This window comes from Myodes glareolus, chromosome X, assembly GCF_982192425.1.
Source record: "Myodes glareolus chromosome X, mMyoGla1.1, whole genome shotgun sequence".
NCBI classification, from domain to species: Eukaryota; Metazoa; Chordata; class Mammalia; order Rodentia; family Cricetidae; genus Myodes; species Myodes glareolus.
In genome coordinates, this window is record NC_142053.1 from 51,588,213 (window position 1) to 51,615,512 (window position 27,300).

Genomic DNA, 27,300 nt, shown 5'->3' on the forward strand with positions numbered 1-27,300 from the left:
GTGCCTCATTTTAAAGTTAGGCCACATGTTCAAGTCTGATTTGAGAGGCTTTTACACTTGTACTTTATCACGCTCCTGACTCCTGTGGATAGCTTTTCTGCCAACACAGGGAGACCACACAGGCCTGCTTTACACAGTCTCTGAAAAATATGGGAAATATCGGAATCACCCGTATGATTATCTGAAAATAGAAACTGAGCAGAGCAGGACCAGGAGCAAGTGATTTATGGAGGGCATGCTGGTAAGTGCAGGACAATGAGTAAAACAGGATAGGAGGGGAGGGAAAGAGATTAAGGCAAACAAACTGCTTTTGCCATTTTTTGAAGAGAGGCTCTGGAATAGATTATGCAGCATGAATTGGTTATTCTTTTTTAAATATTTATTTATTATGTATACAATATTCAGTCTGCGTATATGCCTGAAGGCCAGAAGAGGGCACCAGACCTCATCACAGATGGTTGTGAGTCATCATGTGGTTGCTGGGAATTGAACTCAGGACCTTTGGAAGAACAGGCAATGCTCTTAACCTCTGAGCCAACTCTCCAGCCCCCCGAATTGGTTATTCTTAAGGCAAAAAAAAAAAATCATTGTACCTTGAACCCTCACCATCAGGCAGACATTGGACACAAGTGCACAGGTTGGTAATGTGATAATGACACTCTTATAGGCAGGGAAGCTCTTCTAATGTGTTTGGTTGGAAGTGTCACCTCAGCTGCTGACATCCTTACATCCAAAGAGTCTGGAATGTTTAGGTTGGGGTTTCACCCCAGCCGCTGGCATCCACGTGGCCTGGGAGTCTAAAATGCATCCCAGGCCCCCTCCTCTGTGAGTTGCCTCAGTCCAGACTCCACCTCCGAGAAAGCAGCCAAAAAGTGACCCCTCCCCAGAGAGACTCAAGACCACGCCCACAGGGTATTTAAACTACCCCCCCCCCCAAAAAAAAACCAAACACGTGGTCTTTCCAGTCTTCCTTTTCTCTCTCAGTGATTTTTCCGTTCTTTCTGCCAGGAGCGCTGGCTTCCATTAAACCTGGGCTTTTTCTTCCGTGATATCTTTTAGGGAAAATAAAACAAAACAAAACCCTGGGCTTTTTCTAGTTCGGTTTGATTTGGTCTGATTTGGATCGGCTGAGAGGCTTAACGGGGTGTAAAAACTTTTCAACTCCAGAAGCTTAAATGGGTCACGATCAACTATCACATAAAATGAATTTCAACTTCACAGTGATTGGTAACCTTGTGAATCAACCTCCAACAAATGAGAAAAGGGAGGGACAGTTGAAAGATCTATGCACGCAGATATTGATCCTCTCAGCCGATGTAGTAATACCAATCAAACTGAATTAAAGGTGAAAAGTCCAGATTTAATGAGTACAAGCTCCCAGATGATTTCTCGGCCACCAGAGAGAAGGGAAAAAGAGACCAATAAACCACATGGCCGGTGGGAGGGGGCAGTTTAAATGCCCTGTAGGTGTGGTCTTGAGCATCTCTGGGGGAGGAGCTGCCAAAGGGCGGGTTTTCTCATGCCTGAAAGGGTTTGAAGAGAGATGGCGGGAGGGAGGGGGGAACAATGTAGAGTTTCCACCTGAACACCAGTCATTTTACATGCTTTGGCATAAAAGATGCTCGGCTGTAACAGTGAGCTAGCCCGCCAACGCCTAGCAACTCTCAGGGCTGGAGCTTAGAGCGGCTGCGGACGTTGGCGGAACCGTGTCCTAGGTGACACCGGAAGGATGCCGCGAGCTTCTCAGGGGCTGCGACCTTCGCAAAGGCTTTTGGAACCCGGTCCGGTGTGGCTACTGAGGCTGCCGCTACTCCCTGGAGGCCGCAGGTCTGGGCCAATCGGCCTCGGGGCGGGGGGGGGGGGCAGGGCGGGATGTCGCGGTGCGTCTTTCTGAACAAAGGCTAGAAACGTACAGCCACAGGAGGCTCAAAGAGACGGGAACTGAAGTGAGGTGGGAATAAGAGACTGAACGAACTCACGGCGACTGTTGATGACGCCACACCGGGGTGTATCGCTGTTTCCGGTGTGCTGATCTCGGTATTTGGTTTTTGTTTTTTTGTTTTTGATTTTGTTTTATTTAGGTTGTTGGTGGTCCGCGAGCAGCCGTATGCAAGGATGGACGCTGAAAGATAAAGCGGAGAAAAGATCTCGGAAGAAAGTGTTGATGGCCGGTACTCATTGGGCCCTTGGTTTCAAATTCATTTAGCCTTAGGTGGGATGGTTGTTTTTTGGTACAAATTATTGACTGCTGCTCCTGGTGCATTCTGTGGCTTCCCTGTAGGCTGTGTGCAGGGAGGAAATTAGGTTTTATTTTCGCTGCACTTTACATTCTGAAGTTGTCATTTATTTTTGAATTGGAGCAATCACAGCACAAAGAGTTAGGGACCAGGAGACTGCCCTGGGGGAAGGATTGGCAGAGTGCTTTCTTTGATTGAACCGCTTTCACATCTTTTGGGAAGCAAATAAAGCAAAACTTTGCTCCAGGCATTCCCCCTGTGTTGTTGTTTGTCTGAAGTGGGTGTGGAGGAGGTCAAGTAATACTTAAGGCCCAAAGTGTTTTATTGTTGGCAAGAGAATTTGATACTATACTGAAGAGAAGGCCCCCTCTGGGAAAATCAGTCTTAGCTGAGGTCAAAGTCTACCCTTGCACTTGGATCTGTCTGTAGTCTGATTAGGACATAGCAACACTCCAAGCATCTGAAGTTCTTCTGCGCTAGTTGTTTGTTTAATAAGCAATCAGTTGACATCATGAAACCCTGCACTCATCAAAATCTGAAGCAAACTTTTTTTTTTTCGAGACAGGGTTTCTCTGTAGTTTTTGGTGCCTGTCCTGGAACTAGCTCTTGTAGACCAGGCTGACCTCGAACTCACAGGGATCCGCCTTGAAGCAAACTTTTAATGAGTTTGAATGGCCCAACCTTCTGCTTTGTTAAGGAGAGACTAGAGTGTAGTAGGTAATGCAAGTTACTGAGTCTTAAATTTGTCTGTGCATCGTATTTATCTGAGAGACTTGTTAAGACACGGACGAATGGGCTTCACTAATAGAATTCTTCCATCAGTTTTTGAGGGATGTTTTCCAGATTTTAGATTTCTAACAATTTCCAGGAAAAAGCATTCACCATAAGCCCACTCTTGGAAAACTGTTGAACTGCTGTTCCTGTGTCTTACATGTGTATCAACGTAACTTTGGATGTGGCCCAACACATTTCTAGGCCACAACTTTATAATGCCAAACATTTGAACACATCCTGGAACAGAGCTCACATGTAAACATCAAAGTGTTACTAGAGGGCTTCAGTGCAAGTTACCAAGTAGTGTTCCTGCTGACCTGGCCTACAGTGCTCTCTCCTAGCAGCAAGAAAAATATTTATTTTGTTGAAACTAAGGAAAGACCTTTCTCTCTCTGCCTTGCCCTTGGCAGTGTTATAGAAAAAAATGAAGCAAATATTAGGAAATCAGTGACTATAGTTTGAGCTATGGAATTGGGTTAAAAGAACTGGGAACTAGTTCTTCCTCTACATACCAGGACCTTTAGGTTGATCCATTCCTACTACCAAATGGTATTTCTTATGGGATTCCTAATTCCTGGGCACTCATACCATTTGGGAACTCTAGGAAGCCTAAAACACTCCCAAATGGAGTTTGTCTCCCAAATGGAGTTTGTTTACATGTTACCTAGGAAAATGTGTGTGTGTGTATATGCATGCATACTGATGCCTGTGTGTGCCAATGCTCCACCTTGTGTACCATCTGTTAAGTAAATAAGAAAAAGGGCAACTCCACTGGCACGAGAAATCCAATTAGGCCAAATCAAACCAAATCAAAATGCCCATTGTTTTATTCAGAATGGCTGAGCGCATGATGGGGAGACATGACAATAGGGAGCCCATGCAGACCCAAAAACGACATGTTTCTTCTCCAGGGAGGGGTCAGGACCTGGCATGCTGGGATTTGGAGTCCAGACCAAAGCAACTCCCAGGTCAGGGAAGCTGGGATGAATGCCAGGGGCTGGGGGCTATGCTCTCAACTCAGCACCATCCACTGTTTTTTTGAGACAGGTTCATGTTGCAACTGTCACTCAAGAAGATCTGCCTGCCTCTGCTTACTGAGTCCTGGGACTAAAAGTGTGCACCACCCCACTCAGGTTCAGTTGGTTTTTAGACACAGGGTCCAGGAGTTTGTTTATCTCTGCCAAATAGTGGTAGGGCCACTAAAATTTCCGACGCGAGTGAGAAGACACGAGATGCAAACAAACCCACTTAGGAGTTTATTAGAAGAGAGGGGTGCTCACAGGCCTGAGGAAACGTGTAGGGGGGGGGAAGAGGGCAAAGATGGCGCGTCCAGCTTTTAAAGGCCGCCTAGCACAGGCGCACAGGGGGAAGACGTGGGGGCTGATGATGCAGATGGCAGACAACCCACGTATGCGCACAAGGGCTTTAGTTGAGTCACACGTGGAAGTAACCACGCATGTGCACACGTGGGTCACGCAAGCCCATTTGTTTATTATAAAAATTTGGGGGGGGGTGGCCATGGGGCACCGTAAGGTCTCTCACGACTGCTTCACGCTGACTTTGTAGGTGTCGAGGAGTTGGAATGTTTGACCATGTCCTAGGGTGGCTGATCACGGCTGTATTTTCCAGGCTCTGAGGAACTGGGTCGGCTGGTAGCTTAGACGTTGCAAGATGCTGGAAAGACAAAAATTATGTTTGGGATGAAAAAAATTAGATCCTAGTGATTAATAGAGGAGAGTCCCAAGATGGAAGACGGAGGGGGAGGGGGTTTAGGGGTTCCCCATACCAGGAATGACAAGAAAAGAATTAAATGATACTTATCGGCGAGTCTGGTCTGTTTAGGTAGGTCAAATTGGCTCCCTGGAACTTATAAAAAATGTTTGAAAAGAAATAAACTTTAGACATATTAACAGCCACCACACACACACACACACACACACACACACACACAACTACATTTTTAGGCGTTTTAGGGAATGAACTCAGGCCCTCATTGTGGGGGAATGAGTGTTCCAGCTCTGATTTCTTGGGAAGATATCCTGACTTCTCGGGAAGCCAGGATATAATACTTAGAGCTGCAATGGGACAGCTTTGGAGGCTCAAGCCGCCAGGGGACAGCTCAGCCCTGAACAAAAGATGTCCTGACTAGGACAGCCAGGCTGCCTGAAGGTGGGGTGCAGTGGGGGATGGATATAGGGATCCTGCTCTTCTCCTGGAGAGCCGCTACAGCTGAACTCTGCTCTGTTCCCTTACGGCAGCGTCCTAGCAGAGCTGTCTGCTTCTTCTCCTGCCCAAGATGTTTCTTCTGCTAACACTCTGCTAGGGGAATCCCCCCCCCCACCCCGCAGAAATGTAGCTATCTTCTCCTCCCACTCCTGCAGAGAAGTTGTTACTTTTCTACCCCGCCCTGCTCAGCCCCCTGAGGAGGCCTCAGCAAGGATCTTCTGCTCTGCTCCGCCCGCCTCGCTCAGCCCCCTAAGGGGCTTCTCAGCGAGGATCTTCTGCTCTGCTCCGCTGCCTCGCTCAGCCCCCTAAGGGGCATCCTAGCGAGGATCTTCTGCTCTGCTCCGCCGCCTCGCCTCGCTCAGCCCCCTAAGGGGCGTCTCAGCGAGGATCTTCTGTTCTGCTCCGCCGCCTCGCCTCGCTCAGCCCCCTAAGGGGCGTCTCAGCGAGGATCTTCTGCTCTGCTCCGCCGCCTCGCCTCGCTCAGCCCCCTAAGGGGCATCCTAGCGAGGATCTTCTGCTCTGCTCCGCCGCCTCGCCTCGCTCAGCCCCCTAAGGGGCTTCTCAGCGAGGATCTTCTGCTCTGCTCCGCCGCCTCGCTCAGCCCCCTAAGGGGCTTCTCAGCGAGGATCTTCTGCTCTGCTCCGCCGCCTCGCTCAGCCCCCTAAGGGGCTTCTCAGCGAGGATCTTCTGCTCTGCTCCGCCGCCTCGCTCAGCCCCCTAAGGGGCTTCTCAGCGAGGATCTTCTGCTCTGCTCCGCCGCCTCGCTCAGCCCCCTAAGGGGCATCCTAGCGAGGATCTTCTGCTCTGCTCCGCCGCCTCGCTCAGCCCCCTAAGGGGCTTCTCAGCGAGGATCTTCTGCTCTGCTCCGCCGCCTCGCTCAGCCCCCTAAGGGGCATCCTAGCGAGGATCTTCTGCTCTGCTCCGCCGCCTCGCTCAGCCCCCTAAGGGGCGTCTCAGCGAGGATCTTCTGCTCTGCTCCGCCGCCTCGCTCAGCCCCCTAAGGGGCTTCTCAGCGAGGATCTTCTGCTCTGCTCCGCCGCCTAGCTCAGCCCCCTAAGGGGCATCCTAGCGAGGATCTTCTGCTCTGCTCCGCCGCCTCGCTCAGCCCCCTAAGGGTCGTCTCAGCGAGGATCTTCTGCTCTGCTCCGCCGCCTCGCTCAGCCCCCTAAGGGTCGTCTCAGCGAGGATCTTCTGTTCTGCTCCGCCGCCTCGCCTCGCTCAGCCCCCTAAGGGGCGTCTCAGCAAGGATCTTCTGCTCTGCTCCGCCGCCTCGCTCAGCCCCCTAAGGGGCTTCTCAGCGAGGATCTTCTGCTCTGCTCCGCCGCCTCGCCTCGCTCAGACCCCTAAGGGGCGTCTCAGCGAGGATCTTCTGCTCTGCTCCGCCGCCTCGCTCAGCCCCCTAAGGGGCTTCTCAGCGAGGATCTTCTGCTCTGCTCTGCCGCCTCGCCTCGCTCAGACCCCTAAGGGGCGTCTCAGCGAGGATCTTCTGCTCTGCTCCGCCGCCTCGCCTCGCTCAGACCCCTAAGGGGCGTCTCAGCGAGGATCTTCTGTTCTGCTCCGCCTCCTCGCTCAGTCCCCTAAGGGGCTTCTCAGCGAGGATCTTCTGCTCTGCTCCGCCGCCTCGCTCAGCCCCCTAAGGGGCGTCTCAGCGAGGATCTTCTGTTCTGCTCCGCCGCCTCGCCTCGCTCAGACCCCTAAGGGGCGTCTCAGCGAGGATCTTCTGCTCTGCTCCGCCGCCTCGCTCAGCCCCCTAAGGGGCTTCTCAGCGAGGATCTTCTGCTCTGCTCTGCCGCCTCGCCTCGCTCAGACCCCTAAGGGGCGTCTCAGCGAGGATCTTCTGCTCTGCTCCGCCGCCTCGCCTCGCTCAGACCCCTAAGGGGCGTCTCAGCGAGGATCTTCTGTTCTGCTCCGCCTCCTCGCTCAGTCCCCTAAGGGGCTTCTCAGCGAGGATCTTCTGCTCTGCTCCGCCGCCTCGCTCAGCCCCCTAAGGGGCGTCTCAGCGAGGATCTTCTGTTCTGCTCCGCCGCCTCGCCTCGCTCAGACCCCTAAGGGGCGTCTCAGCGAGGATCTTCTGTTCTGCTTCGCCTCCTCGCTCAGCCCCCTAAGGGGCTTCTCAGCGAGGATCTTCTGCTCTGCTCCGCCTCCTCGCTCAGCCCCCTAAGGGGCTTCTCAGCGAGGATCTTCTGCTCTGCTCCGCCGCCTCGCTCAGCCCCCTAAGGGGCTTCTCAGCGAGGATCTTCTGCTCTGCTCCGCCGCCTCGCCTCGCTCAGACCCCTAAGGGGCGTCTCAGCGAGGATCTTCTGCTCTGCTCCGCCGCCTCGCTCAGCCCCCTAAGGGGCATCCTAGCGAGGATCTTCTGCTCTGCTCCGCCGCCTCGCTCAGCCCCCTAAGGGGCGTCTCAGCAAGGATCTTCTGCTCTGCTCCGCCTCCTCGCTCAGCCCCCTAAGGGGCTTCTCAGCGAGGATCTTCTGCTCTGCTCCGCCGCCTCGCTCAGCCCCCTAAGGGGCGTCTCAGCGAGGATCTTCTGCTCTGCTCCGCCGCCTCGCTCAGCCCCCTAAGGGGCGTCTCAGCAAGGATCTTCTGCTCTGCTCCGCCGCCTCGCTCAGCCCCCTAAGGAGCATCCTAGCAAGGTTCTTCTGTTGTGCTCAGCTCCCTCGCTCAGCCCCTTAAGGAGCGTCCTAGCAAGATTCTTCTGTTGTGCTCCGCCCCCTCGCTCAGCCCCCTAAGGAGCATCCTAGCAAGGTTCTTCTCTTGTGCTCCACCGCCTCGCTCAGCCCTCTAAGGAGCGTCACAGCAAGGTTTTTCAGCTCGGTCCCCAAGGGACGTCCCAGCCAGGATCTTCCTCTCTGCACCGGCAAATGAAGGTCTTCACCCAAAACTCTTTTGAGAAAGAGATTTATTTGGGAAGGAGGAGTCCAGGAGAGTGGCTCCTTTTAACTGAAGCTGCAGAGGCTTATATAGGGCTCCTTAGGGGCGGAGTTTTCCCAAGATGAAGGGGGATTGGTCAGTTTTCCCAGCTCAGGGATTGGTTAGTGTAGTTGGTCAGGAGCAGAGGTGGCTGTGATCTCAGGACCAAGCTGTGTTTCCTTCACTGGTCTTTTTCGGCCTTTAGGCTCTAATCTTAGAGCCAGGACATATTTTTTTCACTGATTCTGGTTCCAGGGACAAAGTGTGTTTCTTTGGCACTGGTTTCAGACTCAGGACCTGTTTCTTTGGTCCTGAGTTCAGGGATAAAGATGTTGTTTTCCTGGCTCAGGTCTTAGATCCAGGGTGTGTTTCTTTCCCTGGTTCTGGGTTCAGAGTCAGGGTGCTCAGTAATTGGTTGGTCTCTTGCTCCAGTTATCCCTTTTACCCTAGACTCATGCCTGCATGGCAAGCACTTTACTGAGTGAGTTATCTCCCTAGCATAATAGAAACAGCTTATCATTAGTAGAGCCTAGTCTAGTATGCCTGTAATTTCAGCACTTGGGAAGCAGAGGAAGGAAAATTACAATTTAAAGGCAACCCTGACCTATATAAGGAGACCTTGTCTGGAAAAAACAAAGAAACCAACTGTTTATAATTAGCACCAATACTTGCAAATGGTGTAGGAGGGTCTTCTGTTTGTGTGTTGCTTTCATTGGTTGAATAAAGAAAACTGCCTTGGCCTTTAGATAGGGCAGCCAGCCCTTCAGTGGGTGGAGCAGACAGAACAGAATGCTGGGAAGAAGGGAAATGTGGCAGACGCCATGAATCTGCAGCCTGAGATGGATGTAGGTTAGAATTTTGCCGATAAGTCACAGTCACGTGGTGATACACAGATTTAATAGAAATGGGTTAATCAAGATGTGAGAGTTAGCCAATAAGAGGCTAGATATAATGGACCAGGCAGTAATTTAATTAATACAATTTCTGTGTGCTTATTTCAGGGGTTAAGCTAGCTGGGCAGCAGGATGCAGCCTGCCGTTCCTTCTACATCATGCAAGGTAAGCTCACCAGAGACAGACACTTTTTTTTTTGTTTTTGTTTTGTTTGGTTTTTTTTCGAGACAGAGTTTTACTGTAGTTTTAAAGCCTGTCCTGGAACTAGCTCTTTTTTGGGGGGGAGGGGCGGTTTGAGACAGGGTTTCTCTGTAGCTTTGTAGCCTGTCCTGGAACTAGCTCTTGTAGACCAGACTGGCCTCGAACTCACAGAGATCCACCTGCCTCTGCCTCCTGAGTGCTGGGGTTAAAGGTGTGTGCTACCACCACCACCTGGATTTTTGTTTGTTTGTTTGTTTTTTTCAAGACAGGGTTTTTTAATGTAACAATTCTGGCTGTTATGGAACTCACTCTGTAGACCAGGCTGGCCTCAAACTCAGAAATCCCGCCTGCTTCTGTCTCCCAGGTGCTGAGATTAAAGATATGTGCCACCACCAAAAGAAGGTGTTTGTTGCCAGCTGGCAGCTGCACAAGGAACTTGGTCAAATCATACAGCCCCGAGCCTTATGGCCTTCTGTATTTTATGCACAAAAACCACATCCTGGTCATCAAACTTCAGATAGCAAGAAGCAGAATTACAGAAGCCAGAAAGCAAGGTTTACAGGGGGTTTTCTTGGAACTACAGATTAGGTTTTTGGTGGACTAGATCCTTGTACCCATTTTGACAGGTATTGGGGCCTACTTACTGGGTTTTAAGGTCAGAATGGTATCTCTAACATGGTGTCAGTTGTGCTAAAGTCTGTTAGAAGTCTATTAGGTTTTTAGTGTTTTTTAAATTGAGTTTTTTCTCCTGCTGTATATAGAGTTGAATTCCTTATAGGTACTGATTGATACCAAACCTCCTAATAGTTACCTTTCAGTTGTCTTACAATTTGAGTGTTGTCTCTGTACTTTTGTTTTCTTTGCTGTGCAGAAGTGCCTTAATTTGGAATAGTGGGACAATGGGGATCCTATACCAGGAATTAAGATTATAAAATGTCTCTGCTGCTTAGGGACTCCATGGGGTCAAACCAGTGATGAAGTCTCATGAGGAAGCATATTGCTGTTTCTAGTGTGTTGGTAAGAGTGGAGCATCCTCCAGTTATTATTGGTGAGCAACTGGCAGGATCTGAGGGAGGGCAGCAGTGGACAGACTAAGGGAAGGTAAGATCAGTAAGATGTTGCTGGCCAGAATACGCGTATCTGTGTTGTGTCTGGACAGAATGAGTTTTGCTGCTGGTAGGCAAGTCGATTCTTTTTTAAAAGTACACAGTGCCAGATTGGTTGCTTTTGTGAGTACTGCCTTTGAAGCTCTGGATGAGCAAAAGGAGTGACCCTTTATTTTTGCCCTGTGCAGCCTGCCAGTTGGCATCTGTTTTGCAACATGGACACTTATTATAAGATTAATGGTTTGGAGGCTGATCCATATTGTGTTAGGAAAACACATCTGGAATCACAAGACTGCCCTGTAGGAGTCTGGGACAGGAACTTCGGTGTTAAAATTTTGGTGCATAAACATACTTTGGAAATAAAATACAGTAAAACTTCCTTTCAGGCATGTTTCTGATTAATTTATGTTTCTGTGCACCAACTTGGACTGACAGGGTGTAACTCTTGTCCCCAAACAGCTTAATCCTGGTCAGACTATTTGCCCATTCAGTAGCGGGATACCTGGAAAAGAATCTTACTTGATGGTAGATAGGGTTTCCCACTCCACATAGAGCCTGTAATCTCTAGTTAGGTCAGTAATACAGGAACACAGGGATGGGCTTAACTCTCATGAGCATTTGAAATTCACATTTCCCCCCAGCCAGCATTTTAAATTATCTTGAATAATCCTATCAGCTGCTTTGTTTATCAGAGAAACAACTGTCAAGTGTTGGCAGTCATAGTTTGTGTTTCTCAGATTTCTCTGTGCCTCTAAACCAACGAAAGGAGTGCTTAGCAAAGAGAGTTGGGGACTGGGCAACCAAATGTAAATCTGAAATAAATTCCCTGGAGATGCAACTACTATTCTCCTGATGCCTAATACAGAACTGAAATGGGGGAATCTGAAAGTGTTATAGGAGCTCACAGCCATAAGACCGGGCCTAGGTGAGAATGGTCTTCCACGTGAATATAAATAAATTGGTAAAACCACAGTGTGAACATATATGAACATGAGTTTTAAAAGATTGCATTTTTATTATTTTTAAAATTATATGCATAGGTGTTTGTGGCTGTCTGTATGTAACATGTATGCAGATGCCTACAGAGACCAAAAAGAGGGTCTTGGATCCCTTGGAACTGAAGTTGCAGGTGATTGTGAGTCACCTGATATGGGTGCTGGGACCTAAACTCAAGTCCTTTGGGAGAGCAGCAAGTGCTTTTTAAATGCTGAGCCATTTCTCCAGCTCCCGTGAATCTTAATCGACCTATCTATAGTTTTGGCAGAATTTGGGGAACCAGAAATTGTCAGTTTGTCTCCCCATTTTCCTTACTGGTGTTAAAAGAGAAAAAAAAGTGAAAACAAAGTTCAAGAAAATAGGCACTTGTGTAATAAGCTGTGAATTTACTGCTCAGGACTAGGAAATTAACATTGTTCCTGGTGCCAGGGGAAAGGGGCTATTAGCTGTGATTTATTTGTGCTCCCAGCATGACATTTCCTTCAGAAGTTTTCATTCCTAGCTCCCCTTACACAGGACTTCTCTTTGGAAGGATAGATATGAATGATAGTAAATTAGAGACGAAGGCAAATACATCTTGTTTCACAATGCATATAAACTCTTGATATTTTATTTACACTATTTTCTTTCTTTTATTTTTCAGGCAAGGTTTCTCTGTAGCTTTGGATCCTGCTCTGGGACTCACTCTCTGTAGACCAGGCTGGCCTTGAACTCACAGAAGTCCGTCTATCTCTGCCTCCTAAGTACTGGGATTAAAGGCCCACTGTAACATGAGGGCCTGCTTGTTGGGGGTTTCTGTCCTCCCACCAGGTTCCACAGCTATTTAGCCCCAAAGAAAATCACACAGAGGTCTCCATAATTTATAAACTGATTGGCCCATTAGCTCAGGCTTCATATTAGCTCTTATAACTTATATTGTTAGCTCATTATTATAGTATATGTTAGCCACATGGCTCAGTATCTTTTTCAGCAGGGCAGATCACATATTGCTTCTGCCATGTCTGGACAGTACTGGGGAAAGATCTTCCTTCTTCCTAGAATTCTCCTGTTCTCATTGTCCTGCCTCTATTTCCTGTCTGGTTGTCCCGCCTATACTTCCTGCCTGGCTACTGGCCAATCAGCATTTATTTAAAACATAATTGACAGAATACAGAATTGTCCCACACCACACCACCAACTGGTGTATATTATCCTTTTATTTCTTCTGGGGGGATTGTTTATTTGTTTATTTTTTTTCTGAGACAGAGTTTCTCTGTGTAGACCTGGCTGTCCTGGAATTTGTTCTGTAGACCAGACTGGCCTCAAACTCACAGAGATCTGCCTGTTTCTGCCTCCTTAGTGTTGAGATTCAAGGCATGAGCTACCAGCATTTAGCACCCTATTTTCTTGTACATTGAGAAGTTGTATATGCATATTATTTGTATGTAATATGGAATGATGAAATCAAAAGAACCGACTTATCTGACACCTAAAATAGTGGTGTTTTCTGATATGAACATTTGAAATGGTTCCTTAGTGATTTGGAAACATATAGCTCCCTGGTATTAATAGTAGTCCCCATCAATTGCAGTAATCTAAAAAAAAAATCCCTCCTATCTATTTGAAAATTAAAGTCATGAGTTCATCTAATTCCCCTTCCCAGGCCAATTCATGCATCCCTCTTAGGATCCTACTTGTTACCTAGCTTCTCTGGAGCTGTGGATTGTAACCTGGTCATCCTTTGCTTAACATCTAGTATTTCACTTATGAGTGAGTACAGTGGGACCAGGATCTATCCCTGGTACATGAACTAGAACTTGTTGGAGCCCATTCCCTGTGGTGGGCTGCTGTGTTCAACCTAGATACTGGAGGGAAGGGCTTGGTCCTGCCTTCAAGTTATACACCAGACTTTGTTGACTCCCCATGGGAGACCTTATTTACCCCTTGGGAGGAGTGAATGGGGAATAGGCTTGGGGTGGGGGGGTAGGTGAAGGGAGGAGCAAGAGGAGGGTGGGACAGTGAACTGTGATTGGAATGTGAAATGAAGTTTAAAAATAAAACTGTGTGTGCCAGTTACCTCGGTTTTCTTGGGGTTTTTTTTTTTTTGTCTTTTTTGATATTTTGTCTCCCCCGCCTCTCTGCCAACCCCAGAGCTGAGGACTGAACCCAGGGCCTTGCACTTGCTAGGCAAGTGCTCTACCACTGAGCTAAATATTTTAAGAAAATTGGGAGCCTGGGGGGGGGGGGGGAGAAGGGAGAGCTGAAGGAGAGGGAGAGTGGTGGAGGGGAAGGGGGAGGAGAAAATGGAAGAATGGGGTAGTTGAGATGGGGCAAGGACAGAGAGGGGGAGAGCGAGGAAGGAGATATCTTGATTGAGGGAGCCATCATGGGGCTAGTGAGAATCCTGGGGCTAGTGAGAATCCTGGCGCTAGGGAAATCCCCAGGAATCCACAAAGATGACCCCAGCTAAAGAGGGTGCCCTAACTGTCTTTCCCCTGCAATCAAATTGATGATTACTTTAATTTTCATTGTAGAGCCTTCATCTAGCAACTGATGGAAACAGATGCAGAGATACACAGCCACTGGCTGAGTGTTGAAGGCACCATGTTAGCCAAGCTCCAGTTGAAGAGAGGGAGGAGCGATAATATGAGCAAAGGTATCAAGACCATGATGGGGAAACCCACAGGACAGCTCACCTGAGCTAATCGGACTCTGGACTGACAGCAGGGGAACTAACAGGACCAAACTAGGCCCTTTGAATGTGGGTAACAGTTGTATGACTGGGGTAGACTGCGGGGCCACTGCAGTGGGACCAGGATTTATCCGTACTGCTTGTTCTGGCTTTTTGGGATACTATCCTCTTTGGAGGGATACCTTGCTCAGCCTAGATATAATGGGAGAGGGTTCTGCTCCTGCCTCAAAGTGATGTGGTAGACATTGTTGACTTCCTATGGGAAGCCTTACCTGCTCTGAGGAGTGGATGGGGAGGTGGGATGGGGGGGAGGTAGGGGGAGCAGGAGGAAGGAAGGGAGTGGGAACTGGAATTGGTATGTAAAATGAGAAAAGATTGTTTTTTTTTAAAAAAAATATAAGTAATTAGGGCTGGACGGTAGTGGTGTGTCCCATGCCCCGTCTCGCCAGCAAGAACCATGCGGGACACAGGATCCTTCTGCAGAAATAGCTTTAATGCCCCTTGGGAGAGCGAGCATCAGCCAACATGGCAGAGACTCAGATATGAAGGAACCCATCTCTTATATAGGAAAACAGTCCTTGCTTCGGACGTGTCACTCTTGGATAGGTCAACTGTCCATTATCCCAGATGATGTCTCAGGAGTAGGCGGGGATTGCAGTGGGAAATTACCGAGCACATGTGCGTTCACCTGGCGGTGAAGCCGGATGTCAGCGCCATCTTGTAATGGAGAATGTAGCTGCGGCCCTCTACAGTGGTGCATGCCTTTAATCCCAGCACTCAGGAGACAGAGGCAGGTGGCTCTCTGTGAGTTCGAGGCCAGCCTGGTCTACATGAGCTAGTTCTGGGAGATCCTGTCTCGAAAAAAAAAAGTAACGAAAAACACATTAAAAACAGAAGAAAAAACACTTCAACTCACTTTACTATTTCTCCATTCTCTATACCCTTCAGGTTCGTAGTTCAACTCTGCTCCCATGAATCTGATTGGCTGAGATTTCTACAGCATGTGAGAAGGTAGAGAATTGGGCCTGGGCAGGCCTGGCTGTTGTCACGCCATACAAATTTCATCTGTGCTGTTGCAAATGAAAGAATTCACTCTCTTGGGTGTGGCATGGTAAGTGTGTGTGTGTGTGGGGGGCATGTTTTAATGTAGGCACATGTTCACTGCCTGCTTTTGGATGGTGGCTTCCTCCAATTGAAACATTCTGTCCAGGAGGGATCAGGAAATCTTGTGAGCAAATGTCTGGGAGAACAGAGAATTAGAGTATTTCTGAGGGCCTCACTAGCAGTATAAGGAGTAAACAGCTGCTGGGTTTGGAGACCGGGAAACCCAGCTTCAGAGAGAAGAGATTCTCAGACTGTCAAGCAACCCTTTGTGAACATCGCCCGTGATGAGAAGGGCTTTGGTGGTGTGGCTGCTTTTGAGTTAGCCGTGCTCGTAAAGTGAGCCCTCCCCCATAACTCCTGTTAGTAACTCCAGTGAAAAGTCACTGCTTCACCAAGTCAGACTTTGGTCCAGTTGTTACTTTAGACGGTTGTGGGTTCCCTTTCTGAGGTCAGTAGATGTGTGTCTTGTTGGTTGTCTCCCCAGCAAATGTCTGGCTGGAGAGTTGTGAGACGCACCTCTTGACCAGCAAGCAGGGACGACCACAAAATCGAGAATCCTTCCCAAATCACAACTTTATTTGGAGCCTCTTGGTTGAAGGGGGAATGGGGGACGAAAGAGAGAGAGAGGGAGAGAGAGAGAGAGAAAGCAGAAAGCCAGAGAGAGCAGGAAGCAAGAGAGAAAAAAGCCCAAGCGGCAGCTGCTTTTCTAGGGTGGAGAGGCTCGGATACTGTCCTGATTGGTTAATACCATTCTGCTGGTGCCCAGGGCCTCGAGTTTGGCCAGGGGCAAAGTTAAGCAAAGGGTGCTCAGCCCCACCCAGCAACATCAAAGAATTTGTTTACCTCCAAGCTGCAGGACCACCTGTGCCATCTTATAATGGCGATTTCTTTCTTCAGGTGACTCCTTATAGAGGGTAATTTTCCACATCATTCTTCAGGCCATACATACAATTTTTTTCTTTAGCTAGGGTCTCTCCTTGGCCTGGGACCGCTCATGTAGGTGTGAGGCCTAGGGATCTGCCTGTCTCTATTTCCCTAGCCCTGTGCCAACATTTAAAAAATAGATTTATTTGTTTTATTTTATGTGTATGAATTTTCTGCTCACATGTATATCGGCGCACTGTGTGCATGCCTGGAGATCAGGAAGGAGGGTTTCCGTCCCCTGAAACTGGGGTTATGGATAGTTGTGAGTCACCATGCAGGTGCTGAACAAATGCTCTTAACTGCTGAACCATCTCTCCAGCCCCATGGGTAGCATTGTGTGTGTGTGTGTGTGTGTGTGTGTGTGTGTGTGTGTGTTCACTCTAGAGTTAGCAGGACCTGGGAGAATAGATCAATAAATGAAGCAGACTAAAGTCTCATGCAGTAGCCAGCTTTATTCAAACAAAGCATCAGACAATTTATACACTGAGGGTACGAAGAATCACATGAATAAAGTTCCAACGAGCTCAAGCTGTATACAATCACAAGAACAAGCCACATGTATTTCCATAGCGGCATATCAAGAATAGTTTAAACATTTAGTTGAATAACAGCAGCCAGCAAGAATAATCTGAAGTAAATGCACTCCTATCTGTCAACCTGGGAGAAGTAGGAAAACACATTCCAGGAACAATTCCATGTTTTGAAGGAACTCAGGTCACAAGACTCTTGTTTTCTTGGAGTGTTCTCATAAATACTCAGAATTCTCCTCACACTCCTGGACTGTGTTCAGGCTGTATGTGCGTGCGTGCGTATGAACTTGTATGTGGGTGTACACACATTCACATATATATGTACCGTATGGCGGTCAGAGATTGATTTTGGGTATCTTCAATGTCATATTTTTTGACACAGAATCACACACTGAATGAGGAGTCATGATTCACTTAGTCTGGCTGGCCAGCACCTGCTGGGGCTTCTGTTTCCCTGCCTGCCCAGGGGTAGGATTACAAGTTACCTCTCCAGGAGTTTTTATGTGAATTTGGGAGGTTGATTTCAGATCATAATGCTTAGGGGATGAGCACTTTACAGACAGAGACTTCTCCGTAGTCCCCTGACCCAGTATTTTGTACTAGGGTTCTGAGGATGGCATTAAGGTGCTTGTTCTTGCATGGCAAGTATTTTATAGATTTTTATCACTTCAGCAACTGAGCTATCACCCAGTCTCAGAATTTACTTCTTTTTGAAGGCTATCAAGTGTTCAATTGTGTATATATATGCAATTTTTTATCCACCCTTCAGTTGACAAATGATTAATTTTGCCATTTTGATAATGCTTAATTCATTCAGTATTGGCATGTATCTCTTCCTTCCAGTTACCAATTCTTAGCATTTTCATATGAAACATTTCTGGCTGGCAGCATAACTCAGTGATGAGCTCCTCCTATCTGACGTGTGACTGGATCTGTATTCTATTCATAAGACCCATAATGGAAGTAGAATTAACGTGTATATAATGTTGAAATCTTTTCCTTTTTTGAGTTTTCAATGACATAATTAGTAAGGGAAGTACTAATTTCCCCTCCAATCTGCATTGAGTTCCCTAGCCCATAAATACTCCAGCATTTACCTGTGCCCTTGTGTAGTCGTACTTTCTTGTTGGAACCGCCAGCTCACCGGAGACTTATTATTAATTATGAAAGCTCAGCCTTAGCTCAGGCTTGTTCCTAACTACTTTTTATAACTTAAATTAACCCATACTTTTTAGACTACTTTCTGACACACGGTTAGTTACCTAATCTCCCTACTGCCCATCCTGCTTCCTCTGTGTCTGACTAATGACTCAGCCTTTCTTCTCCCCAGAGTTCCCTCTCCACCTACACCTCCTGCCTAGCTATTGACCATCCAGCTTTTTATTACACCAGTCACAGACACATGTTCACACAGTGTACAAATATCCCACAACATTTTTGATTTTTTTCTCTCTCAAGCTGTTCAGCTGCCACATCTCTGGCTGTTCAGAGGAATTTTGATTTGATAGAACTCCATATATTAGTGTTTTCATTCATTTCTTTTGGATAAGGTCAAAAACTCATTACAAAGACCAGTGGTCTATAATTTTTTGATTATTTATATCTAGAATTTTTACATCGCAGTTCTTATATGAGACTATAACAAAGTATATTTGTTCATGTTTTTCATTGTTGTATTACTGTTGTATGTATTGTACTACTAAGGTGGTCTTCCTAAATTAAATTAGGAAAAGGTGTTTTTCTGCCATTATAGATTTCTTTTTTTAAGGTTTATTTACTATGTATACAGTGTTCTGCCTGCATATATGCCTGCATGCCAGAAGAGGGCACCATATGTCACTATAGATGGTTGTGAGCCACCATGTAGTTGCTGGGAATTGAACTCATGACCTTTGGAAGAGCAGGCAGTGATCTTAACCTCTGAGTCATCTCTCCAGTCCCACTATTATGGATTTCTTTGGTGGTTTGTACACAAAGTATTTAACACAAAATACCTGTTTTCATCCCCTGCAAATTTCTCTTTACAGTAGAACTTATACTCAATCCATCATCAAGGAAAAAGGGTATTGTCTATTTTCTGGTAATAAACTAAATGTGAAGTAAGCATCAGAAGGACAGACTAATTGGCAGAGAAAGCATATCAGGAATCAATATTTAGAAAACAATATAGCTTTGTCTTCACCCTTGGTAATGATCTCCCCTACCACAGAAGACATTGTCACTGTAAAAGCACATCAGAAATATGGTCAACCTTCATTTAAAGCAGCCTTTTAGAGACTGGTCTTGATAGTCGCCTGGAAAATGGCAGATAATTACATCTGCCTTTTACATCCTGTTGCCAACCTGGAAATGGTCAGAACATATTGTTAGGAATTTCATTAAGCTGCCTTCCTTTCATGCTGCCTTCCAGATCATTGTCCAGGCAAGTTACACAACAGATGCACAACAATAAAAGCAAAGAAATCCACTGAAACCGACATAGGGGTACAGTGGAGTAATCCAAACTCTCGGAAGGAGCAGGTCCTCATGGACTGCTAAAAAATGATCAGTTCAGTGAGGAGTGATAATGTGCAAAATTTAAAATAGAATAAATGAGACAGCATAAAAAGAGAAAAGCCAGGGAGTTACCAAAACAATAAAACTAAAGCAATTCCAAAGGGTTGTGGCATATGCCTGCTACTTCAGCCCTTGGATAGCTGTTTTGAGTTCAGCCCTAGGCTACAGCATGGATTCCAGGGTTGCTAGAGCGAAACAGTGAGCTGCTCTGTAGCACATATTCTCCTCCCAGTTCACATGCTTGCTTTGTGACGGATTGGCCACTCACTCAGTTCCAGAATCTGTCTGTGCTCATTAGGTATGCACTGAAAATCTGGTAGTAACCCAAACTTTGGGGATCAAACTGGCTGGAGATTAGTTAGGCTGGGATCCAGGTAGTGCGCCTCTTGGCACTTCCTGCCTGCTCTTGGAAGCATGCAGAGCTCTCACTAAAGCAGATACAGATAGAAAAATTATGAGGTTTCCCTGGCCAGTCAGTTTAGCCTAATTAACAAACTCCTGACCAATGAAAGATTCTGTTTCAAAGGATGTGAACAGCCTCGAGGATAGCACTGGGGTTTGCTTGTGTCCTCAGACACTGGTAAACCTGTTCACCCCCATGCACATGAACACCACCAACCCCCAGGCATTAAATTATAGCACCTACTTCTGATGGATCACAAGGACCTACAACCCAAGCTCCAGAGGATCGAATAACACATACACTCTCTAAAAAAAAACCCAAAAAGTCCCGTTAAAATGTTTTCTTGTTTATTTTTATGTCTTTGGGTAATTTGCCTGCATACCAACTTGTATACAATGCCCTTTGGACTCAGAAGAAGTTGCCTGATACGTGGGAGTCTGAATTATAGGATGTGTGAGCAACCAGAAGTAGTGCTGGGAATCAAACCCATGTCCTCTGGAAGAGCAGCCAGTGCTCTTAAATACTGAGCCATCTCTTCAGCCTCACCATTTTTTAAAGTAAGTTATTGAGTATTATCCTGAGTATGGTGATTAATAAGCTTAGGATCACACTAAGAGATGTTGTTATCAGTGGGTGATGGTGGTGCATGCCTTTAATCCCAGCACTTGGGAGCAGAGGCAGGCAGATCTCCATGAGTTTGAGGCCACCCTGGTCTACAAGCGCTAGTTCCAGGACAGCCAGAGTTGTTACACAGAGAAACCCTGTCTCAAAAGCAAACAAACAAACAAAAAGAGATGTTATTATCTAAACCAGTCTGACCTAAGTGAACATTAATATCTAACCAAAGCCCCTGACTGTAATGCTTGATAAGTATTGGATCCCCGGTTATTGGGTTCTTCTGCTGAAGTAATAAGCCAAATCAAATGGAATCAATAAGTCTGGATTTTATAAACAGCAAAGCAGAGCACTCCCCAGTGACTCTCAGGAAGGCAGGAGAACACATGACAGATTTTTGGGTGGGGTCTTAAATAACCTGTGGGCTGTCTTAAGCAGTTCCAGGGGAGGAGCTGCAGATAACAGGCTTTCTCAGGGGCGGGGTTTGGAATGGGAGGAGTGAGACTGGGTGGAGCTTTCCAACAATGCTCCGCTTCTTTAACAGAATTTAAAAATTACTTACTAGTGTGTATATGTGTGCATGCGCACACACACAAGAGTACATACTTGTGTACATGAATGAATATTCATAATTCATTTGTTGCCACATGTCGTAGTCAGAAGGCATCTTTGTGGGCTCAGTTCTACCTTCAAGAGTTACTTGGGCCTGGAAAAATTGCTCAGCAGTTAAGAGTACTTAATATTCTTGCGGAGGACCTGAGTTCAATTCTTAGCATCTGAATGGTGGCTCATAACCATCTGTAGTTCCAGGTCCAGAGAATCTAATGCTGGATTCTGGCATCTGTGGGCACTGGGAATGCAAGTGGTTACAAATATACATTGAAATTTAATGTGTATGGGCATTTTGCCTGCATATATATTTGTACACTGTGTGAATGCCTGAGAAGCCAGAAGAGGACATTGGATCCCCTGGTATTGGAATTAGAACTGTTTGTGAGTCACCGTGTGGGTACTTGGAATAGTACCTGGGTCATCTCCAAGTGCAGCAGTGCACAGAATCTCTCGGCCATTTCTCTAGCTCTCTTCTTTCTGTAGATATGGGACTAGGCTATTTTGCAGGCCGTTAATGGAAATCTTTTTCAAATGAAAACTGAGTTTATTTAGAGTTGTATCCAAAATTGGGAAGCAAAAATTTCTCAGTATTTCTTGACCTTGCCAGCATCACTGTTACAACTCATAGAAGAGATTATGTGCACCTGCATATTTAGTTGCAGACTAGGAGGGAGACACAGAATACGAACTTCTAGTAAACTGGGAAGTCACCCTTTCTCCATAGGACTTCTGCTCAGGTAAAGGCAGGCAGTTCCTTGATTATGTCATAGAAATAATTTCATGACAAGCCAAAGTGAAGCAAAGGTAGTGAGCTTATTTAATAAGTGTGTAGATAGGAAATCATGGGGGGAAAGACAGTATATAACCCTGAGACATGTGTATGGGCTTCTCAAGAGTAAAGGCCATTATGGGTCTTTAAAATGGCTGTCTTTGTTGGTTTGTTTGTTTGTTCTTGGTATTTATATGCCTTTACTCCTTGGCAAATGAGCCCAACATAAAGCCATCACAGTGGCATACACAATAAATGTCATTTTGAAACCTTTGAAAATAGTTACCCCTTTCCACCACCACGTGGGTACTAGGGACTGAACTCAGGACCTTTGGAAAATCAGCAAGAGCTTTTAACCACTGACTCATCTCTCCAGCCTCTTCTTTACCTTTTCATGTCCCCATAATTTTCCTTGGCTTTTTATTCTGCCTCAGACCCAAGTTACCAAACAGGTCTTTCTCCTGGTGCCAAGCAGGAAGATTCTTGCCATGGATCATTTCACTGACAAGTCTGGCATTTCTTGGGGCTCCTTCCTAAAGGACGTCTGGATTGCTAGGCATATTGCCAGTGGTCAGATCTGTGTGAATTTAGCTCAGAGACAAAGATGAATTTTGTTGCACACTACATAGAAAACTTTTCATCTATTTTTATTTGTATCTTCATGAATGTTAACAAGTATGTTAATGAGGTTCAATGTGAAGTTATTACATGTATACAATGTAGAATTGTCAGTGTAGGCAGTGAGATTCATCCCAGATACCTGGTTATGCTAATAAAAACTGTTTTATGATGAGCTTTAATGAAGCATGTTAGGGATCTTATGAAGTAGGGATAGTAAGTAGCACACACTGCAAATTTAATGTGGGCATTAAGGGGGTGGTATACACATAAGGCATGGTTCTGAGCATTTCACAAGGGAGAGGTATACTAAAGTTTTATTAGCATGTATTAATTATAAGAACAGTGATTTTCATACATAATACACAACCTATTTTGCTATTACCACCCATTACCCTCTCTTGTCTCCTTCCTCTTTCCTTTAGACTCTTATCACTAGGTATACATATGTTTTTTGTTTCTTTTAAACTGCTCAGAGGATATAATTTATAGTGGGTTAAAGATTTAAGAAATATTTAAAAGTTAAGATTAAAATTAAATAAGAAAAAGTATGAACTGGTTTGCTTATTTTACTTAATTTCCTTTTTAAAAGATTTATTTATTAATTATATATACAGAGGGCACCAGATCTTATTACAGATGGCTGTGAGCCACCATGTAGTTGCTGGGAGAAGAATAGCCAGTGCTAACCTCTGAGCCATCTCTCCAGCCCTTAATTTCCTTTTCTAAATGTAACCGTTAAGGTGTTTTATCAGTTCTTTTGTTCAGGATTCACATTGACAAGGGCTAATATAGTTAAATTCAAGATCACACACATTAAGGCTTTGAGTAAACAGTTTATTTGTTGTTTTTATCAACCTTGCTTGAGATACCTTTGGGAAAGGAGGCATTGTTTTTGCAGGCAACTTGAATTTCCTCAGTTATGCTGAAGTTTCTTACTCTCAGATTTTGGGGGTGAGGTTCTTCTTCCTTGGTTACATATCTCCATACTTTTCTCTCTGGTTTTAAACTTGTCTCAGAATGATTCAGTCATATTAATATAACCATTGCCTGTCAAACTTAACTCATCTGATATGAACATTAGAAATATACTCATAGTAATTTTCAAAGATCAATGCCCTCTTATTCCCATAGTGATCATGCTGATGAGAGACCTCAAAAATTAGCCCCCTAGGACTGCAGAGATAGCTCAGCAGTTGGGAGAGCTGGTTGTTCTTGCAGAGGACTCGGGTTCAATTCCCAGCACCCACAAGGCAGCTCACAACTGTCTATAATTCTAGTCCTAGGGAATCTAATGCCTTCTTCTGGCCTTTGCAGGTGCCAGGTGCACATGGGGTGCACAGATGTACAGGAAGTCAAACATCCATACACAAAATTATTAAATGAAAATGATTTAAAAAATATTCCTCCTATTTATTGAAACTTCCATATTTGACCACCATCTCTCCACTCAGCCCACCTTCCAGTTCCCAGTCACCACTACTTTATTTTCTGCCTGTGACTGCGATGGATTTAGATTACACAAAGGTGAGAACACACAGTATCTGCATTTCTCTAAAAGCCTGGCCAGTTTCACCTCCTGTAGGAGGCATATATAAATGTTGTACCTTGTGTCAACTCCTTTTACCTTTGATACAGAATCCTACTATGTAGTCCTGAATGACCTGGAATTGTCTATGGAGAGCAGGTTTGTCTCTAATTCACAGATATCCTTCTGCCTCTGCCTCCCAAATGCTGGGATTAAAGCCCTGCACAACCATACCCAGCTCTATTTCAACTCTAGAAGCACAGACTATGATTCCAAAACAAATAGAAGGTTTTACACCACTGTGTTTTAGACTTATTATGAAGCAATAAGAAAACCAAAACATAGGAAGCTGAGTTAATAAAAGGTGGACTAAAATTAACAAGGTGGCAAGTGGTTTGTATAAGATAGACTAGTAGAGAAGATGTTTATTTTTGCTGCTGCTGAGTGGCCTTTTTAAATCCACAGAATACAGAATGAGCAGAAGTGGACAGTTGTGGAACTATTGGAAGGGGAAGTTATCCAGTTTATTCACTTTGGGTAATCACACCTGCTTTTTTGACACAATTCTGAAGCATTTTTTCATTTCCTTAACTAAGTGTGTGGGTTAAGATCAGAGATTTGTGGAATCTGTCTAAGTAAAAATGTTAACGCTGGCAAACCATTCTTTGGATAGCAAGATGTATTATTGTAGAACAAAGAGCAAGCCTTTGAGGAAGTCCTAATGTTTGAACGTTGGGGTTGGGAGTGGTGACACAGGAGGTCTGGCTGCCTTTAAACTACCACCAAAACATAAACAAGAAGTGAGACGAGTGTATTTAACAACCAACAAAATGTTATTAGGAATTAAATAAAAAGTGAATGTGTAAGCACTGTTTTGTTACACACAACTCGGAATTTAGCTGTTATCATTTATTATTTACTCCAATAGCATATTCCGTGAGAAGATAATTTAATGAATTATATTTCTAGTTCAGTATATTGTTTCTCTTTTCATTATCCTGTTGGAGGTATGCATCGCTATTACGTCTATACTTCAGAAGAGGAAACAATGGAATAACATACTTCAATTTTTTTTCTCAATATGTCATGGTTTAGATAAAAAGAAATGAGTGGAGAGTCCAACCTAGAAATTGTGGTTTCAAAAAGGCCCTGTGCTTCAGGCATACAGGGAGAGTTAGGTATGAGATACAAAAATGGGCAAGTTTCATATTCAAGATGAACACATCAGAAATGGCACATTCCAAGTCAGGACTGGTCCAACAGCTTAAATAAATCACAATCAACTGTTCATATAAGAAAATTAATTCTTGCCGGGTGGTGGTGGTGCACGCCTTTAATCCCAGCTTTTGGGAGGCAGAGGCAGGCGGATCTCCAAGTTCGAGGTCAGCCTGGTTTACAGGAGCTAGTTTGAGGACAGGTTCCAAAGCTACAGAGAAATGCTGTTGAAAAACCAAAACCAATCTCTTCTATCTCATTAAGAGACAAGCCACGCCCACTCCCCCCTCCACTGAGGCAGGCAGAGCTTCCTTCCTGCTTGCAACCTGAGTCTCTCCCTTTTTCTCCCTCTCCAAGAAGCAGCTTCCATCTCTCCCTTCTCTCTCGCTCTCTCTGTTCTTCTCCCCTTCCCCCTCCATAACCCACTGAATAAATATCCAACCTCACTCTGCATGGTGTGCCTAGCCATGTCTCTCTCTTGCCCCCCACCGCGAGGCTCCCTGCCTGAGACCAGCCCCTTGGGAGACCTGCCATGTGGTCTCCTGGTGTGCCAATCTGCCTGCCCCTCCTCGTGGCCTGCTGCAGCCACTGGGAAAATGCACGGTCCCTTCCTGGGACTGGCTGCTCTCTGGACCTGCCGCCACTCGGGGACCTGCAGCGTTTCTGCAGCTGCAGCCACTGGGGATCCTGCAGCGTTTTTATTTAATCCATTTTAGGGATGGCTCAGCATTTGGGAGCACTGGCTGTTCTTCCAGAGGTCCTGAGTTCAATTTCCATTAGCTTAACCATATGGTGACTCACAACCACCCATAATGAGATCTTGTGCCCTCTTCTGGCCTGCAGGCAGAACAGTGTATACACAATAAAAAAACGAACAAACGAATGAATCTTTTTTAAAAGAGAGAGAGAGAGAGAGGAAATTAATTCTCACATCAGAATGCTTGATAAGCTTCCAAAGCAACCTAGAACATAAATTTGGGGCGGGGCGGGCAGGTTCAGCATTTTGTTTTAGCAGAAAAGATGCTTGGGTGTAAGAACGAGTTGGTTCGCTAGTGCTCAGGAACTCCCAGAAGTCAAACCCTGGCTAGAGTTTCGAGCTGGCTGAAGAAGGGGGAGGTGGCTCCTTCATCCTGTGTCTGAAGCATACTTGGAATTAGTGGCGAACTTGTCTTAAGCCTTCCCCCGGCGGGAACAACGTCAGTGTGGCCAGTGCCAGCGCTACTGCGGCAAGCTACTAGGGACGCGTAGCTAGGGGAAGGAAATGGAGGAGGGACCAGGAGAGGAGGAAATAAGAGCGGGATCTAACTCGGCCACCATTGATGACGTATTCTCAGGCCGCATCGCTGTTTCCGGGGCTTGGGTACCGAGCATCTTGGAGTTGTTTTGGTAGGAGGATAGCGGCGAATTTGTAAGGAACTTGAGTTTCTGAGGGGATGTTGTTGCAGGCCGGAATCCACACTCCGGGGGATCCCGGTAGGATGAATTTCGTTCGTGCAGTGTCCTAGGCGTTTCGTTTCAGATTCCAACTCCTGGCGGGAAGTTTCTTCTTAGAACCAAACCTGTTCTGAGTACCAATTTTTGCGGCTCTTGATACTGACTTTTTACGACCTGCTAGTTCCGTCCCATTTGGCGCTCAGGCACTGACAAAACTTAGAGGGTGATCTGTCTTCTGTTAGAAAAACCTATGGTAGACACCAAGCTGCTCTGGAAATGGGTCTGAGTGGTGTTTTAAGATACTTTGAAAGGGTTTGGGGACTTGGCCTCTTATAAAAATAATAGGCCTTCACAGTGAGAAATGACCCCACCCACTTAGAGATTAATAAAGGAAAAGCCTGGCCAGCTGTTGGTAATGTCCAAAGAAGAGTAGGCCCCCAATAGAAGACTTTACTAACTTTCCTACGCCTTATTCACTTTATATTCTCTGTAATATTTAAATTTCTTTCATGTGCAGGACCCGGTTTACACTTCAAACCGTTTAAGAGGCAGGAGACTGCAAGTCTGGCCACTTAGGAAGATTTGCATAGCAAAGATGCTGCCAGAATTGTTTTAAAGTACCCCTGTTCTGTTCTTTTTAAATACTTGTTACCCAGGTTCATCTTGCCCACCTGTCTGAATTATGCTTTTCCTGGCAGAAGCCCGGGGCACCTAATTGCAGCCCAGGACTTAGTGGTGTTTGTGACCCTGCATGGCCCCCTCAAGATGCCTGTTGGAGACTTGTTCTCTGGGGGCGGCGGACCTAATGTCTGGTGAGTCCTGGCAAACAGTAATGTACATCCTAACATGGTAACTGCTTATCTCAAACAGGCGTGGCTAGCACACTGTATCTTTGTGGTGCTATGGAGGCAGCGTTCCCTTAGCTAAGTTCTACTTTGTGTGACTTAATGTCTCCTAAGCAAATCTATTAATAGGGCCTTT

General features: G+C 45.9%; 1 protein-coding gene across 10 annotated transcripts in view; it reads left to right on the forward strand.

Moving 5' to 3' along the window:
- Positions 1 to 1,534: 1,534 nt before the first annotated feature.
- Positions 1,535 to 27,300, forward strand: part of LOC125415624 (uncharacterized) — a 39,961-nt gene continuing 14,195 nt past the window's right edge. For 2 of the 10 annotated variants that reach the window (XM_087903219.1, XM_087903220.1), the window contains exons 1-6: positions 1,537 to 1,827; positions 2,082 to 2,171; positions 9,146 to 9,202; positions 13,854 to 13,975; positions 14,960 to 15,122; positions 26,976 to 27,131. In XM_087903219.1, coding sequence (XP_087759345.1) covers positions 15,091 to 15,122; positions 26,976 to 27,131 — 188 coding nt within the window. In that variant the 5' untranslated portion in view covers positions 1,537 to 1,827; positions 2,082 to 2,171; positions 9,146 to 9,202; positions 13,854 to 13,975; positions 14,960 to 15,090. Of the gene's footprint in view, positions 1,828 to 1,873; positions 1,952 to 2,081; positions 2,213 to 9,145; positions 9,203 to 13,853; positions 14,081 to 14,959; positions 15,123 to 26,975; positions 27,132 to 27,300 lie in introns of those variants that run through there. The other 8 variants (XR_015737095.1, XR_015737099.1, XM_087903221.1 and 5 more) reach the window with 8 other exon arrangements.